Source organism: Micromonas commoda, chromosome 11 (genome assembly GCF_000090985.2).
Source record: "Micromonas commoda chromosome 11, complete sequence".
NCBI classification, from domain to species: domain Eukaryota; kingdom Viridiplantae; phylum Chlorophyta; class Mamiellophyceae; order Mamiellales; family Mamiellaceae; genus Micromonas; species Micromonas commoda.
The window spans coordinates 989,577-1,003,741 of record NC_013048.1 but is presented as its reverse complement, the minus strand read 5'-3'; the positions used below and the strand labels follow the sequence as shown (position 1 = coordinate 1,003,741).

Here is a 14,165-nt window from a genome sequence, read left to right as displayed (position 1 = left end):
CCCCCACTCACGGCTCCAGCCCGCACGCCCGAAGCACCGCGTCCACGTCCGTCAACCCGTCCATCACCGTCACGTTCGCCTTATTATCTCCCGCCGCGTTTAACAACGATGCCGCGTCGAACACGCCGGTGGTCACCGCGATGGCTTTGGCGCCGCCGAACTCCGCGGCGCTCACGTCGTTTGGTGTATCGCCGACGTGCACAGCTGTGCGCACCTCGCACCCGAGCTTCTCCGCGCACCTCTTCCTCGCGATTCGCACCAGCGCGCCGCGATTCGTGTCGTCGCTGCCGAACCCGCCTACGCCGGGTTTGGTGAACGAACCCTCGATTCCGAGGGCTTTCATCTTGATCCACGCGATGCGCTCCAGGTTGCCGGTGACGAGCGCGACGATGACGTCGTCCCTCTCCGCGAGCCGCGAGAGGAGTTCCTTCACGCCCGGGAGGAGCTCCAGCCCGGTGGCGGCGAAGCCGGCGGCGGCGGCTTGGTACGCGTACGCCAGCATCGCGTCGCAGCACTCGGGCATCTTGGCCCAGATGACGTCGTGTTCGAGCCCGTGATGCTTGAGGACGGATTCGATGACGAGCTGGTCGGTGGAGCCGTGGTGCGCGATGACGTCGATGTTGGTGTGAAGGCCGTGGACGATCTTGAACGCGTGCGCGAACGCGTCCTTGTGGAACTTGTTGGCGTGCGCCCCGACCGCCTTGATCAGGGTGCCGTCGACGTCGAAGGTGATGAGCGTCTTGCCCGGCGCCTGCGTCGAGTAGTCGATCGGGTATCGTCAGCGCCCGGGGGGGGGTTGGGAAAAAGCGTTCGCGGGTGGGGTTGGGGCGCGGAGCGGCGGGTCGCGCGGGCGCACCATCGTCGTCGGTGAGCGAGCGCCGGCGGCACGCGTCGATCTGGTGTCGCCGCGAAGATGCGCGCGGGGAGGTGCGAGGTGAGGCGTCGGACGGGGAAGCGTTCCCGACAGCATGCACACGCGCCCCACCGCAGTGCCGGCTCGCATCGCCGAAACCACGCTCGAGCTGAGGCGATCGGGGCGGGCGAAATCTTTATTTGAATTGGCGAGGGGCGCGCGCGAGGGTGGGACACACCGCGCGCGCGCGGAGGCGTGAGCGCATCCGCCATGGCGACGAATAAGCGCATCAACCGCGCGGCGATGGCGCAGCTCGACGAGGCTCTCCACGCCGTCGCCGACTGCGACCGAGCGGTGTGGACCCTGAAGCGGAGCATCGGCGAGTGCCGCTCCGCGCTCGGCGCGGGTTCGTTCGCGTCGACCGCCGCGGAGGCTCGGGCGATCGCGCGCGCGCTGGCGATGTGCGCCAGGAGCATCGACGCCGCGGTCGCTTCGGCGCTCGCGGAGAGCGTCGCCGCCGCGGAGAAGGCTCCGGGGGGGTCCGTCGCCCGGGGATCGAGCTCGAGAGGGGCGCGAACAAACTCCCGCGACGGAGGGGGATCCGGCGGAGGAGGATCCGCCGCGACCACGCCCGCCGCGCGAGTTCGCCCCACCTCCGCGCCCCTGGACATGGACAGCCCCGCCGCCGCGCGGCTCGTCGCCGCGGCGCGCGAGACGGTCACGATCCACCTCGTCCGCCCCGCCCGCAGGCCGCCGCGCGCGGCGGTCCCGGCCGACCCCGACGAAAACGGCCGAGTCAACAACGACGACGACGACGACGAAGACGTCTTCTTCGACGACGTCGCGACGAGCGCCGCGGGGAGGCCGCCCGTCGGACCCGCGCGAGCCAAGCCCGTGTCGTTCCAATTCCAGCGACGCGTGCGAGAGGGCGGCGGCGTCGGCGGCGTCGACGCCGCGGCCGCGGGCGAGGGAGCCTTCGAAGAGCTCCTCCCGGCGATCCAAGAAAAGCTCGGCTTGGCCACGCACGTGATCGAGGTGGTGGCCGCGGCGGACGGCGTCGCGAGACGCTCCGACGCGGATTTCGTCGACGGCGAAGTGTGCGTCGTCTACTCCGCCGCCGACGGACGCCGCCGACGCGGACGAGGGGACGGAGGGGCGTCGACGGTCGACGACTCGATCGGCGGCGGCGCCACAGCCGGCGACGACCGAGCCGACGATGGAGCCAAAGCCTGCGGAGCTCCCCGCGCGCGAGAGATGCGCAGGGATAGCCTCGCGCGGCTCGCCGCGCCGTCCGCGCGTTCCTCGCGCGTCGTCGTCAACCTCATCCCGACGTCGCTCCGCCGGAGGGCGCTCGAGGGTCGCCTCGGGGCGGACGACGACGACGAAGGCACAAGCGCGGCGGCTCGGCCGTGGACGGAGGTGACCCTTCCCGCGTCGTGCAGCACGCGCGTCGAGGCCCTGCGGCGGTGCGAGGACGCGCTTTATCGCGCCGAGAGGATCGTCACGCCGCTGCTGGGGCTCTACGCCGGGGACGGGACGCACCTGGAGGGCGTCGAGGGGTTGAAGAACGGCGACGTGTTGCTCTATCGCACGGCTAAGGAACCGGTGCCTGATTCCGCGGCGGGCGGCGGCGGCGACGCGGGGGAATCGCGCGCGATGCGCCGCGCGAGGGCCGCGTCCCTCGCCGCGCCCAAGGCGGAGTGGTCGCAATCGTTCGAGGTGTCGGTCGTTCGCGTCGGCGAGGGGGGTGCCGAGGGGGGTGCCGAGTCCATCGGTGCTCGTCGCGCGATGCGACTGCCAACCCGCGGCCTCGAGAACATGTCGCTCTCGCAGCTGAGCCGGCGGATCCGCATGGCGTGCGCGCTGTCCCCGGACACGGACGTCGAGGCGGTGTACGCCATGCCCGCCGCGGAGAGGGTGGAGCACCCGGCGCAGCTGGCGGGCGTCGCCTCGATCGCTTACGCGCTCGAGGGGGACGAGCCACCGAGAAAGCCGGCGCCCTCCCGAGTCGTCGGTTCGAGGCGAAAAAAAGTATCCCCCGGCGGCCGTGGGGTGTCCGCATCCGGCGTCGGCGGACGAGGCGGCGGTGGAGGGACGGTGTTCAGGCCGGCGTCCGCGAGGAGGCCGACCACCGCGCCGCCGTTAAACCCTCAACCCTCAACCAAAACCCTGAGCCCTGGGCGTGGATTTGGGTTTGGTTCCACGGTTCGGTTCGCGGGTGACGAATACCTGCCGTCCGCGATGGCCAAGACGGCCAAGGAGAGCTCCAAAAAGGCGGCGCGGACGCAGGCGTCGCAGCTCCAGCTCGGCACTGCCTTCGACGGCCTCGTGACGTCCGCCATCACCCCGAGGTCGTCCGCGGAGAAGCTTCTGGTGAACAACCCCATGGGACGGAAAACTCAACCGCCGACGAAGCCGACGACGACTGAACCGGCGGAATCCGTCGACGCTTCTTCGCCCCCCGTGCGCGAGCGATGGGTCGACGTCGAGGGCATGGACGCGTGCACGATGAGCGCCAAGAACGCGGCGGCGGCGGCGGCTTGGGCGGAGTACCACGAGCGAAACGCGTGGCCGTCGCCGGAGCTGCGGAGAATCGCCGAGCTGGGGTACGTGCCGGCGTCGAGCTCGCCGGCGTCCGCGGAGCCGACGAGTCGACACCTCCAGGGGTAGGCGGTGCGCCCGGGGGAGTTGGTTTACTTGTACGAAGGTAGCGATGAACCGTTTTGGAATGTGTAAACTACGTACGCGAGGGATGAAACGACTGATAGACTATATTTACGGCCGAGTCGAGACTGATGTATTTAGTTAAAGTTAAGACACGTGGAGCGCGCGTCCCTTCGCGGTGGCCTGCGCCACCCCCGCGGCGACGAGCGCCCTCTCCGCGGCGAGGACGTCGTTGCGAAACTGCACCCTGATGTTCGGAACGTTCGTCTTCTTCATGTCGTTCCCCGAGGGCCCCGGGAGCCAGTACGTGTCGCTGACCCAGTGCTGCTTGTCCTCGTGGGGAAAGTCAGAGTTGAGCACCGAGTTTCTCGCAATCTCGCACAGGTCCGCGGCGCTGAGCTTCCACACGCTCGCCGCCACCGAGTACTCCTCCACGAGCGGTTCTTTCGTCATGTGAATCTGCAGGGGGTCGTCGGTGCTCAGCGTGACCCGCAGCCCTCGCGCAAAGTACACCGGGAAGGGGTTGCGGTGGTAGTCGAGGAAGAGCGAGTTGTTCGACAGCGGCGACATGTTCAGGCCGATTTGCTCCAGGTAGTAGAGGTACTGCAGCACCGGCGATTTTCGCAGGTTGATGCCGTGCGCGATGTTCTTGGTGAGCAAAAACGCCGCGGCGAGGTGGTCGATGTCGCCAGCCTCCCCCGCGTGCGGCCGGAACGATATGGTGTTCAGCCCCTTGCTCTCCCGAAGCTTGTTCAGGGTGTACAAATTCGCGTAGACGTAATAGGCGTAATACGCAAAGGCTGGGTTGTGGGGCACGTCCCATTCCTCCGGCGTTCGCATGTGCTTAGACGGCCTTCGCTCGGGTTTTGACTCGTCGTCCACCATGTCGAAGCCCACGACGAGCTGCAAAAAGTGGTGCAACGCCGGGTGCGACGACGGGTCGACGGTGACCTCGAAGAGGGGCTGGAAGATGTTGTCGAGCATCTGCTGAAAGTTCTGCACCGTGCCTTGGCCGCGGTAGATGTTGTACAGGCGCGGGAGCTGGATGAGCCAGACGACGTTGTTGCTGAAGATCCGGTTGTTGAGGACCCACGACGCGAGCGTGTCCCACTCCGCGGCGCGGCGGCCGTAGATGGATATGCGGTACTCGGCCATCTGATACTTCGCCGCCTCGAGATCGGAGATGACCTCCTTCGTCACCTCGGCCAGGAACCGCCCTCGGATCAGGTTATCCTGCTTGATGAAAACCTCGCGGAGCCGGGACTGTCCGCACGGGTTGTACTTGAGGTTAAACCTGTCGAACCTGTGGAACGTGTTCTTGTCCGCGTGCATGTCCAGCGTGTCGACGTTGAGGTCGTAGGAGCTCAGGTTGATAGACTCGAAAACCTCGCGAAGGTTGAGAAATTTGCCGTCGCGATAGATGACCTGCTCGTGCGGCTCGCGCTTCAGCTTCGCCTTGATGAAACGCAGCAGGTGCTTCTGGTTCATGCACGCGCTGTGGTGCACGTGGGTGTCCACCTTACGAACGTTGTAGAAATCGCGGTGCGGCGCCTCCTTCTGCGCCATAAACTCCCTGTCCGCGTTGAGCATGACGTGCAGCGAAAATTTCTGCTCCGTGAGGTTGAGCCTCTTGTGGCAGAACGACTTGCTTGGGCCGTAGGAGTGCACGCGCAGGATGGCGTGCATGTCGTGGAAAAACTCCGTCGCCGTCGCGGGCGGCGCGAAGAGCAGCGTCCGGGTGCCGTCGCCGTCGGAACCCTCGTCGTCGGCGCCGCTGCTGACGTCGCCCCCGCCGCCGCCGCCATTCGTCGATCGGTCGGACCCTTTGGACCGAACGCCCCCGCCGCCGCCCGCGACGCCCCGCCGCGTTCCACGAACGCCGCCGCCCGCCGTCTTTTCCTCGTACACGTGCATCACGCCGGCGATCATCTCGAAGACGTGGTTGGACGGACCGGGGAGCTCGTCGTCGGGGACGATGTCCACCTTACCGGTGACCACGGCGCTTCCCCGGGGAGCGCGGCTCGCTTCGCCCGGTGACTCACCGCCTGAACCCTTCTCGTCCCCTCCCTCCCTCTTGTGCGTGTTATTTACCGAGTCGTTGAAGCTGAGCTCCCGCGGCGGGGCTCGAGGCGAGCTCGGCGCGCTGGGGTTCGGCGCGAACCCGACGCCGGAGATGTGCGGGTAGTGCGGGGAATGGTCCGGGTCCACCCGAGCGTGCTCCGGACGTTTTTCCAGCTCGGACACGAAGAGGTACCGCTCGCGCAGCCGCGTGCAGTGCCGGAGCATCAGGCACACCTCCTCGCACTCGCTCGAGAGCTCCTCCTCGGGAGCTAGGACCCTGCCGTAGGTGTACTCGGCGGAGGTATCCGTCGTGCCCGCGCCCGCGCCCGTGCGCGCGTGGACGTGAGTCGAATGATTCGAATGAGCCGAATTGCCCGCCAGCCCTCGACTTCCCCCGTCGATCGATCGGGGCGCCACCCGGACGTCCAGCGACGGCCTCGGCGTGAGCGGCTTGGACACGTTCACCCCAACCTCCTCGTCGTTGGCCCGGAAGTCGCGCGAAGCCGTTTTTGGGCCGTTTTTGAAAGCGCCCCTCGCGTCCGACGGAACCGCGCTGGCGTCTATGACCCTCGAGTCGGCGTCCGGCGTCCCGGGCGTCCCAGCCGCGAAAACGCCAGCTTCGCCCCCGAACGACGTCTTCTTCGAGGGTATTCCCCACGACGGCGTCTCGCCCCGGGACGACGTCGCGCCGGTTAATAATCCCGAACCCTTTCCGAACGCGGTGTCGGGGTCGGCGAGAGCGGCGTCCTCGGAGGGGGAGGTCGGAGGTTCGATTCCCGGCGCGGGCGACTCGGCGTTCGATCCGCCGCCGACCGCGCCGCCGACCGCATCGTCGTCGACGTCGCCGAACGAGAGCGCGCGGGTGAACGAGCGCCTGGGCCGCGTCGGCCCAGCCTCCGATTCCTCCTTCTCGCCCACCCTCCCCGCAATCGCCGCGCCCCGATTCGAGAGGGACAAACCCTCCTCCTCGTCCATCTCGGAGACGGTCGCGGCGAGGTCCTGCCGCGACAGCCTGGACGCGGAGAGGCCGCGCACGCCGCCGTCGTCAAAGTCAAACTCGGTCGCGCGCGCCCCGCCCTGCGCTCCTCGCGGCGTGTCCACCACCGTCAGCGTCGTCATCAGGTGATCGCCGTCGTTCCCGGACTCGTCTTCGGTGAACTCGGTGTACTCCGACTCCGCGCCGGGCTCCAACTTTCCGATGACGCCGTCCTTGACGGCGGCGGTGGACGGGGACCTGGGCACCCAGTGGGCACCCTGCGCCCCTCGCGTGTTGCGCTGGCTCGGAGTCGATCGGCTCAGGTTGCCGTCGTGCGCGTGCGATCCCTTGGCGTTGGGGTCTTCGCTGTGCCGCCTGTGCGTCTTTTTGCGGTGTTTGCCGATGCCGCCGCCGTCCGTCTCCGCGTCCGTATCCGGGAGGTTGAGGGTGACGACCCTTCTCGAGGCGACGACGCCTCCTCCCGATCCTCCTCCCGATCCTCCTCCTCCTCCTCCTCCTCCTCCTCCGCCGCCGCCGCCGTCCGTCTTAGAAGACGAGGTCACGTCGCCCATGTCGGCGAACGCCGCCGCGTGCTCGCCGTCGAGCGAGCCGATGGACGCTCGCATCAGGTCGTTGGCCTCCTCCGCCATCATCTGGTACTCGTCCATGTGCGCGTTCGTGACCTCGTGCGCGTCTACGTCGGAATCGAGGGCATCCACGGAGGTTTGCCGCGCCATGTTCGCGACGTGCGCGGAGGCGATCATCCCCGCGGACCGTCGATACCGGCCCGCGCGATCTCGCGACGCGTCCTTGACGCCCTCGGAGGAGTGGCGGCGGTGGGACGCGCGCGCGTAGCGCTCGCGCGCGTCGGCGGCGAATCTCTCGCGTTCCGCGCGGGCGTAGTAGGAGAGAGCGAGCGCGCCGGCGCCCGCGACGGCGACGCCCATGAGGGTGCCCATGGCGAAGACGGACGCGCGATCGGACGATGGCCCCGCCGCCGCCTGGAGCGCGCCGCTCATCGTCGACGCCGGCGATGCGAACGAGCCACCGGCCGGAAGCGCGTCGACCGAAGGTCTCCTAGCTACGAGGGGTAGTCTATAGATTCAAAATGGCCCGAGCCCTGCGCGTCGGCGCCCGGACGCGCGGCGATTCGGTCGCGCCGTGGGGGTTGATGCGCCGCGCGTGCGTCTCGCGCGGCGATCGCGCGCGCTGTTTCGCGTGGAGCGACCCGAGGGGCGGCGTTCGAAAGACCCCCGGCGCCTCGGCGCGGACCACGAGTACCCGGAACAAGTGACCTCGCTCCCGTCCAAAGCTGATCTCTCGACTGCTCTACGCAACTGGGCTCACGCAACCCGCGGGCACCTCGGGCCAGTCCGCGCCAGTGGGCGGTTCCGCCGAGAAATCAGGGCTGGTCAAGAAGTCCTCGCGTCGACGCTGGAACGCACCGCCGCGAGCGCCCCGGGGACGATCGAGCCCGGGGGATGCGGATCTCACGGTCCCGCGCGTTTATCGCGTTATGCGTCGTGTGTTGCACGCGCATGCCCGGGGCGGTCGCCGCGCCGTTCGCGGACGGAGACGCGCTCAAGACGGCGGTAAGAAATTGCTTGGGGAACGTCACATCGGGGGCCAAATGCTGCTCGACGGACCCGAACTGCGCGAACCCGAGCTCGGCGCGATGCGGCGCCGCGGGGTGCGACGACATGCCCAGCTGGGACACGAGCCTCGTGACGGACATGTCCTACTTGTTCTGTCCCAGTTCGTCGTGCGGGGGCGTCGCCTTTGACTCGAGCTCATTCAACGAAGACATCGGCTCATGGGATACCTCCAAGGTCACGGGCATGGGTATCATGTTCCGAGACGCCGCCGCGTTCAATCAAGCCATCGGCTCGTGGGATACCTCGCAGGTCACGGACATGAGGTCCATGTTCTATGGCGCCGCCGCGTTCAATCAACCCATCGGCTCGTGGGATACCTCGCAGGTCACGAGCATGGCGTACATGTTCCGTGGCGCCGCCGCGTTCAATCAAGCCATCGGCTCGTGGGATACCTCCAAGGTCTTGAGCATGGGGTCCATGTTCAATAGCGCCACCGCCTGGCAAGCGAGATACACGAACTGTGGTTCTGGCAGTTCCCACTCCGCCTGCAGCGAGTTCACGTCGTTCTCGAGCTCGGCAGGCTCAACCGATGGTCCACCCGCCGCATGGGTTCGCAAAGACAACGCTTGCGATGCATCCGCCCCGCCCCTCAACGGCGACTTCGGCAACTGCACCGATACTTTATGGTCCCGCGGATCACCCATTTTTTCGTTGGTGGACATTGGCTCCAGCATCTATCCTGACCGGAAATTCTCGGGAGCCGCGGCGGCGAGCAACGGCAAGATCATCTTCGCGCCCTTAAATGCGGACGGCGTGGGGGTGTTCGACCCGAGCGACAACAGCTTCGCGCTGGTAAACATCAGTGCCACCATCTCTTCTGACTACAAATTCTCGGGAGCCGCGGCGGCGAGCAACGGCAAGATCATCTTCGCGCCCTTCAATGCGGACGGCGTGGGGGTGTTCGACCCGAGCGACAACAGCTTCGCGCTGGTGGACATCAGTGCCACCATCTCTTCAACCTTCAAATTCATGGGAGCCGCGGCGGCGAGCAACGGCAAGATCATCTTCGCGCCCTACAATGCGGACGGCGTGGGGGTGTTCGATCCGAGCAACAACAGCACCGCACTTGTGGACATCACCATCTTTTCTAACTCGAAATTCAGGGGAGCCGCGGCGGCGAGCAACGGCAAGATCATCTTCGCGCCCTACAATGCGGACGGCGTGGGGGTGTTCGACCCGAGCGACAACGTCCAACCGTTCAAACCACTGGTGGACATCAGCCCCTCTCTCTCTTATGACTATAAATTCACGGGAGCCGCGGCGGCGAGCAACGGCAAGATCATCTTCGCGCCCTACAAGGCGTACGGCGTGGGGGTGTTCGACCCGAGCGACCACAGCTTCAACATACCGGTGGACATCAGCGCCAACGTCTCTTCTAACTCGAAATTCATGGGAGCCGCGGCGGCGAGCAACGGCAAGATCATCTTCGCGCCCTTCAATGCGGACGGCGTGGGGGTGTTCGACCCGAGCGACAACAGCTTCGCGCTGGTGGACATCAGTGCCACCATCTCTTCTGACGAAAAATTCGACGGAGCCGCGGCGGCGAGCAACGGCAAGATCATCTTCGCGCCCTTAAATGCGGACGGCGTGGGGGTGTACGAAACGCTTTCCGACTTTCATTCTTGCGTCCCCACGTGCAACCCCGGGTACGCGCTGCAGGGCGTCACGTCGTGCACGGACAGGGTGCTGACGAGCGCAACGTGCTCCCCAAACCCGTGCGATGCATCTTCGCTGCCGGTAAACGGCGCTGTCGGCGACTGCACCAGCTCTTTGGCGAGTGGCTCGTCGTGCACCCCCAGCTGCGACTCCGGCTACGTCCTGTCCGGCACCAGGTCCTGCAGCGCCGGCACACTTACCGACACAGCAGCTTGCACTGCGAACTCATCCTCACCGGCGAACCCTTCCTCGCCGGCGAACCCTTCCTCACCGGCGAACCCTTCCTCATCGGCGAACTCCTCCGCATCTCCAGTCCCGCCTCCGCCACCGCCTCCGCCTCCTCCAAAGCTCGTCACCGACGACGACGACGCGGCACACGCGCCGCGTGATCTCCTCGGCGCACTGCTACTCGCGTGCGTGACCTTTCTTGTGAACTTGTAAAATTGTGTGCTCGTAAAATCGTGGAATCGTGCTGCTACCTGTCGCTCGTGAGCTTGAGCTGCGCCGCTCCCCGTGATCTCCAGGAGCTGGCCGCAAGTACCCGGTACCCGCGAGGAGAAAAAGCAACGACGATCCGTGGATCAACCGACGGTGTCTCAGTCTCTTCGCTCACGTCTGTTCGTGTTCGTCAACGCCGACGTCGTCGTCAACCGGTTCACCGTCCGCGCGCACCGTCCACCGCCCGTCATCACCGCCGCCCGTCGTCAAAACCGCCCGCCCAAATCACCCGCCCCCGATCACCCGCCCCCGATCAATCACACGTCTCGTCGCGTCACCTCCGCGATCGCCGCGCGCGCGTCCTCGAACGAACACGTCGGGTCCAAACCCGCGAGCGCGGCGACGACCGCGCGGTCCCTCGCCGCCCCGCGCGCGCGCGCCGCCTTCGCGCCAGCCGCGGGCGCCAAGCGGACCACAGCTGTGTTCGTTCCCCTTTCGCCGCCGACCCCCGCGCCGTTCGCCGCGTCGATCGCCGCCAGCTCCTCGCACCTCGCGAGCACCGAACCGGGCAGCCCCGCGTCGCGCGCGCACCTCAGCGAGTACGCCCTCGACGATACGCCGGGAACGGCGCGGTAGAGGAAAACCACCGAGTCGTCCTCGCCCGCCGAACGGTACCCAGGCGCTTCGGATGACCCGTCGCAGCAGCCGCCCTTTCGTCGCTTTCCCGCCGGTTCTTTCCCGCCGTTTCCCCCCTTCGCGCGGCGTTCGTCGTCGCCGTCGTCGTCGTCGTCGTCGTCCGCCGCCGCCGGGGCACGCGAGCGCAGGTGGATTCGCATCGTCAGAAACTGCATCGGCCTCATCGTCGTCGGCACGATTGATTCGTCGCGGACAAACTCCGTGAAGTGCGTGGCGACGAGCGCGATCGGCGGCGTCGGCGAACGCGCGAGATACCTCAGGAACCCCGCCAGCAACCCGACGCCGTCCGCCGTCGCGGTCCCCTTGCCGAACTCGTCGACGACGCACAGCGACCGACCGGTGCAACCGTTGCACATCTGCGACACCCGCGCGCAATCCGCGGCGAAGGACCCGCCGCCGCCGCCGCCGCCGCCGCCGCCGTCGCGCGACGCGCCCACTCGGGTGAACACGCGGTCCACCAGGGGTATGAACGCGCTCTCCGCCGGGACGAAGGAACCGACGTGCGCCAGGAAAACGCACGCGGCGATTGATTTGAGGTACACGCTCTTCCCCGACTGGTTCGGACCGGTGACGACGGCGATGCGCCCGCTGGACAAAGCGCCCGGTGAGTCACCGCCCGGTGACTCACCGCCCGGTCCGTTCGAACCGTCGTTCGTCCCCCACCCGCCGCATCGGAAATCGTTCGGGACGATCGCCCCGCACTCTGGCGCGCGCGTCGCCTCCTGCAGCGGGTGCCTGGCGCCGACGACGTTCATCTCGGTGCCGTCGTGTAAAATAGGTCGACGCATATTTCCCGAAGACGTAAACGCGGCGAGCGACATCGTCGCGTCCATCTCCGCCACGCACGACGCGACGTCCCGCAGCAACCTCGAGTTACTCAGCACCCTCCTCCGAAGGTCGCGCAGGATGGAAGCCTCCAGGTCGTGGACGTCGGACAGGACGTCGCCGACGGCGTCGCTCAGCTCTCGCGTCGCGGCGGTGAAGTAATACGCAGAGTACCTGGAGCTTTGGATTCCTTCCGGGCCCAAGGGAAAGTCCGCGGCGAGTGCGAGTTCAGGCTCGTCTGATGACTTGTCAAAGGCGAACTCGCACTCGCCGAGTTCGTCGGCGATGTCCGGCGGGAGCGCGCGGCCGACGCACCTCAGCATGAAACCCGTCTTTGGCAGGTACACCACCGAGAGGTTATCCTCAACGCCGCGGCCCCTCAGGACCCTCGGGATCTCGCGAACGATTGTTTCTCGAACCTTTTCCAGAAGGTCCGGAAGGCGTCGGTACATCTCCCGGGCGTCGTCCAGGTCGACGCAGACGCCGGATCTGACGGACGGGACGTACGTGCTCGCGGCGGGGAACCCCCCCGTGTTTGCGTGTGCTCCCGCGTTTGCGAAATCTTCGCCAGCTGGTGTGTCGAAATCGTTGATCTCATCGGCTCTCCGTCCCCGACGAGGCGGCGCGTCGACGTGGACGCACGAGGCGATGACGCGCCCGAGCTCCCGCACCCCGACGCCGACGGCGATGAACCGCGCGACGCACGGCGGCGCATCCCGCACGACCCGCCCACCCCTGAGCGTCACGAACCTCTCCTCGACGTACTCCAGCAAGTCGCGAGCGGATCGCAAAAACGCGTGGAGCCTGCGCCATTCCCCGACCCCTCGCGTCGCCTTGTCCACGCGCGCGGACATCGACGCGAGCACCGCGTGCGCGTCCCTGCCCCGTCTGGCGATGGCGCGCATGTCATCGCGCACCCCCGGGTTGTCTTTGAAGTACTCCACGCCGTCGAGGCGATCGTTCAAACTTTGAAGGTTCAACGTCGGTCGGCGAAACCAATTTCGCACAGTCCGCCGCCCCGCGGGTGTCACGCACGCGTCCGCCGCGAGCGCGAATAAGCCCCACTCCTTGCCGCAGCCGACGTACTGCGACGGGTGGGACTCGAGTCTCTCGATCCCGAGCGCCACCCTCGCGGCGTCGTCGATGCGTAGGTACCCGCCCAGTGACATCTCTCGAATATCCGCGGGATCGTGCGTGGAGTGCGTCCCGGTGCGCCACGACCCGCCGCCGCCCGTGCCCCCGAGGTCCACTCGGACGCCGTGCGCTGCTCGTTTATCTTCTTCTTCTTCCCCGTCGTCGCCCCCGTTCGGTCCCACGTTCGATCCCCGTCGTTGACGCGTCCTGTTTTTTGTCAACACCACGTCTCTCGCCAGGAGCGCGGCGCACAGCGCTCCAGCGGCTGCGACCTGGAGCGGCGCGTCGAGGGCGACCCTGGCGTTGACGGCGGCGTCGTCCGGGAGCGCGCACGCCTCGCGTATCGCGCCGACGCAGGCGTCGATGCGGTCGAAGGCGTGCGCGGGGAGGGGCACGATGGCCCTGCGGAGACGGCTTCCGTCTTCGTCGGCGCGACGCGGAGCGCGGCGGCCTTCTTCCGCGCGGTCGTCGTCGTCGTCGTCGTCGTCGTCGTGTTCCGCGCGGTTGCCTTCGCGGTCGTCGTCGTCGTCGGCGGTGGAGCCGCGCTCGGTGAGGGCGTCGAGGATGGCGTTCGCGCGCCTCGATCCCCCGTCCTTGGTTCCCACGACGCGTATGGGCACGAAGACGACGTCGGGCTCGTGCGACACGAGCAGCAGCCTCAGGAGCACGAGGTCGTCGTCGAGGTAGCCCTGGGAGGGCGGGAGGAGGTTCGTGGTCGGGGTGTGAGAAGAGGAGGGAGAAGACGGCCGGGCGAGGGAGGCGGGGCATCGGCGAGCGGACGCCCGGCGGGCGCGTCGGGGCGCATCGCGCGCACCTCGACCGTCTCGATCGCGTTCGCGTCGCGATCGTACACCGCCGCGCCGAACCTCGACGCGTCCGCAACGAACGACATGAACACGCGCGCGGAGTCCACCGCCGGGTCGCGTCCGTCTCCCGCGTCGTCGGCGTCGGCGTCCGCGGTCGCCGCGCGCCTTCCGGTGGGGTCGACGCGCGGCGGCATCTCTCGCGTCCCGCGCGGCGCTGGGAAAGGGAGAGGGGCGGCGCGCGGGCTCTCGGCGGCGCGCCGCGGAGTGACGCGACCCGACGAAGAGAACGCCGGGTCTTGGCAACCACGACGCGGCGACGACACAGCTGGCGCGGTTTTGAAATAAACACTCGCGCGGGGGTGCCCACCACTCGTCACTAGCTAGCCTCGGTGGCGAACAGC

At 67.5% G+C, this 14,165-nt stretch overlaps 5 protein-coding genes across 5 annotated transcripts; 2 read left to right on the top strand and 3 right to left on the bottom strand.

The window, feature by feature from the left end:
• Positions 1-7: 7 nt before the first annotated feature.
• Positions 8-859, bottom strand: MICPUN_62752 (predicted protein; the record flags this gene model as incomplete). The annotated part of the gene is made up of 2 exons (XM_002504998.1): positions 8-751; positions 857-859. The coding sequence occupies 2 exons, from the start codon at positions 857-859 to the stop codon at positions 8-10; spliced, it is 747 nt and encodes a 248-aa protein (XP_002505044.1).
• A 264-nt stretch (positions 860-1,123) lies between these two features.
• MICPUN_103233 (predicted protein) lies at positions 1,124-3,523 on the top strand (the record flags this gene model as incomplete). Its single annotated transcript, XM_002505291.1, has 1 exon — positions 1,124-3,523. One exon carries the CDS (start codon positions 1,124-1,126, stop codon positions 3,521-3,523), a length of 2,400 nt encoding a protein of 799 aa, XP_002505337.1.
• A 141-nt stretch (positions 3,524-3,664) lies between these two features.
• On the bottom strand, positions 3,665-5,203 carry MICPUN_98107 (predicted protein; the record flags this gene model as incomplete). Its single annotated transcript, XM_002504997.1, has 1 exon — positions 3,665-5,203. The coding sequence occupies one exon, from the start codon at positions 5,201-5,203 to the stop codon at positions 3,665-3,667; it is 1,539 nt and encodes a 512-aa protein (XP_002505043.1).
• Positions 5,204-8,254: 3,051 nt separating this feature from the next.
• MICPUN_103231 (predicted protein) lies at positions 8,255-8,892 on the top strand (the record flags this gene model as incomplete). The annotated part of the gene is made up of 2 exons (XM_002505290.1): positions 8,255-8,758; positions 8,881-8,892. The coding sequence occupies 2 exons, from the start codon at positions 8,255-8,257 to the stop codon at positions 8,890-8,892; spliced, it is 516 nt and encodes a 171-aa protein (XP_002505336.1).
• Positions 8,893-10,620: 1,728 nt separating this feature from the next.
• Positions 10,621-13,958, bottom strand: MSH5 (MutS 5; the record flags this gene model as incomplete). Its single annotated transcript, XM_002504996.1, has 5 exons — positions 10,621-10,985; positions 11,118-11,587; positions 11,663-12,395; positions 12,558-13,647; positions 13,773-13,958. 5 exons carry the CDS (start codon positions 13,956-13,958, stop codon positions 10,621-10,623), a joined length of 2,844 nt encoding a protein of 947 aa, XP_002505042.1.
• Positions 13,959-14,165: the final 207 nt, after the last annotated feature.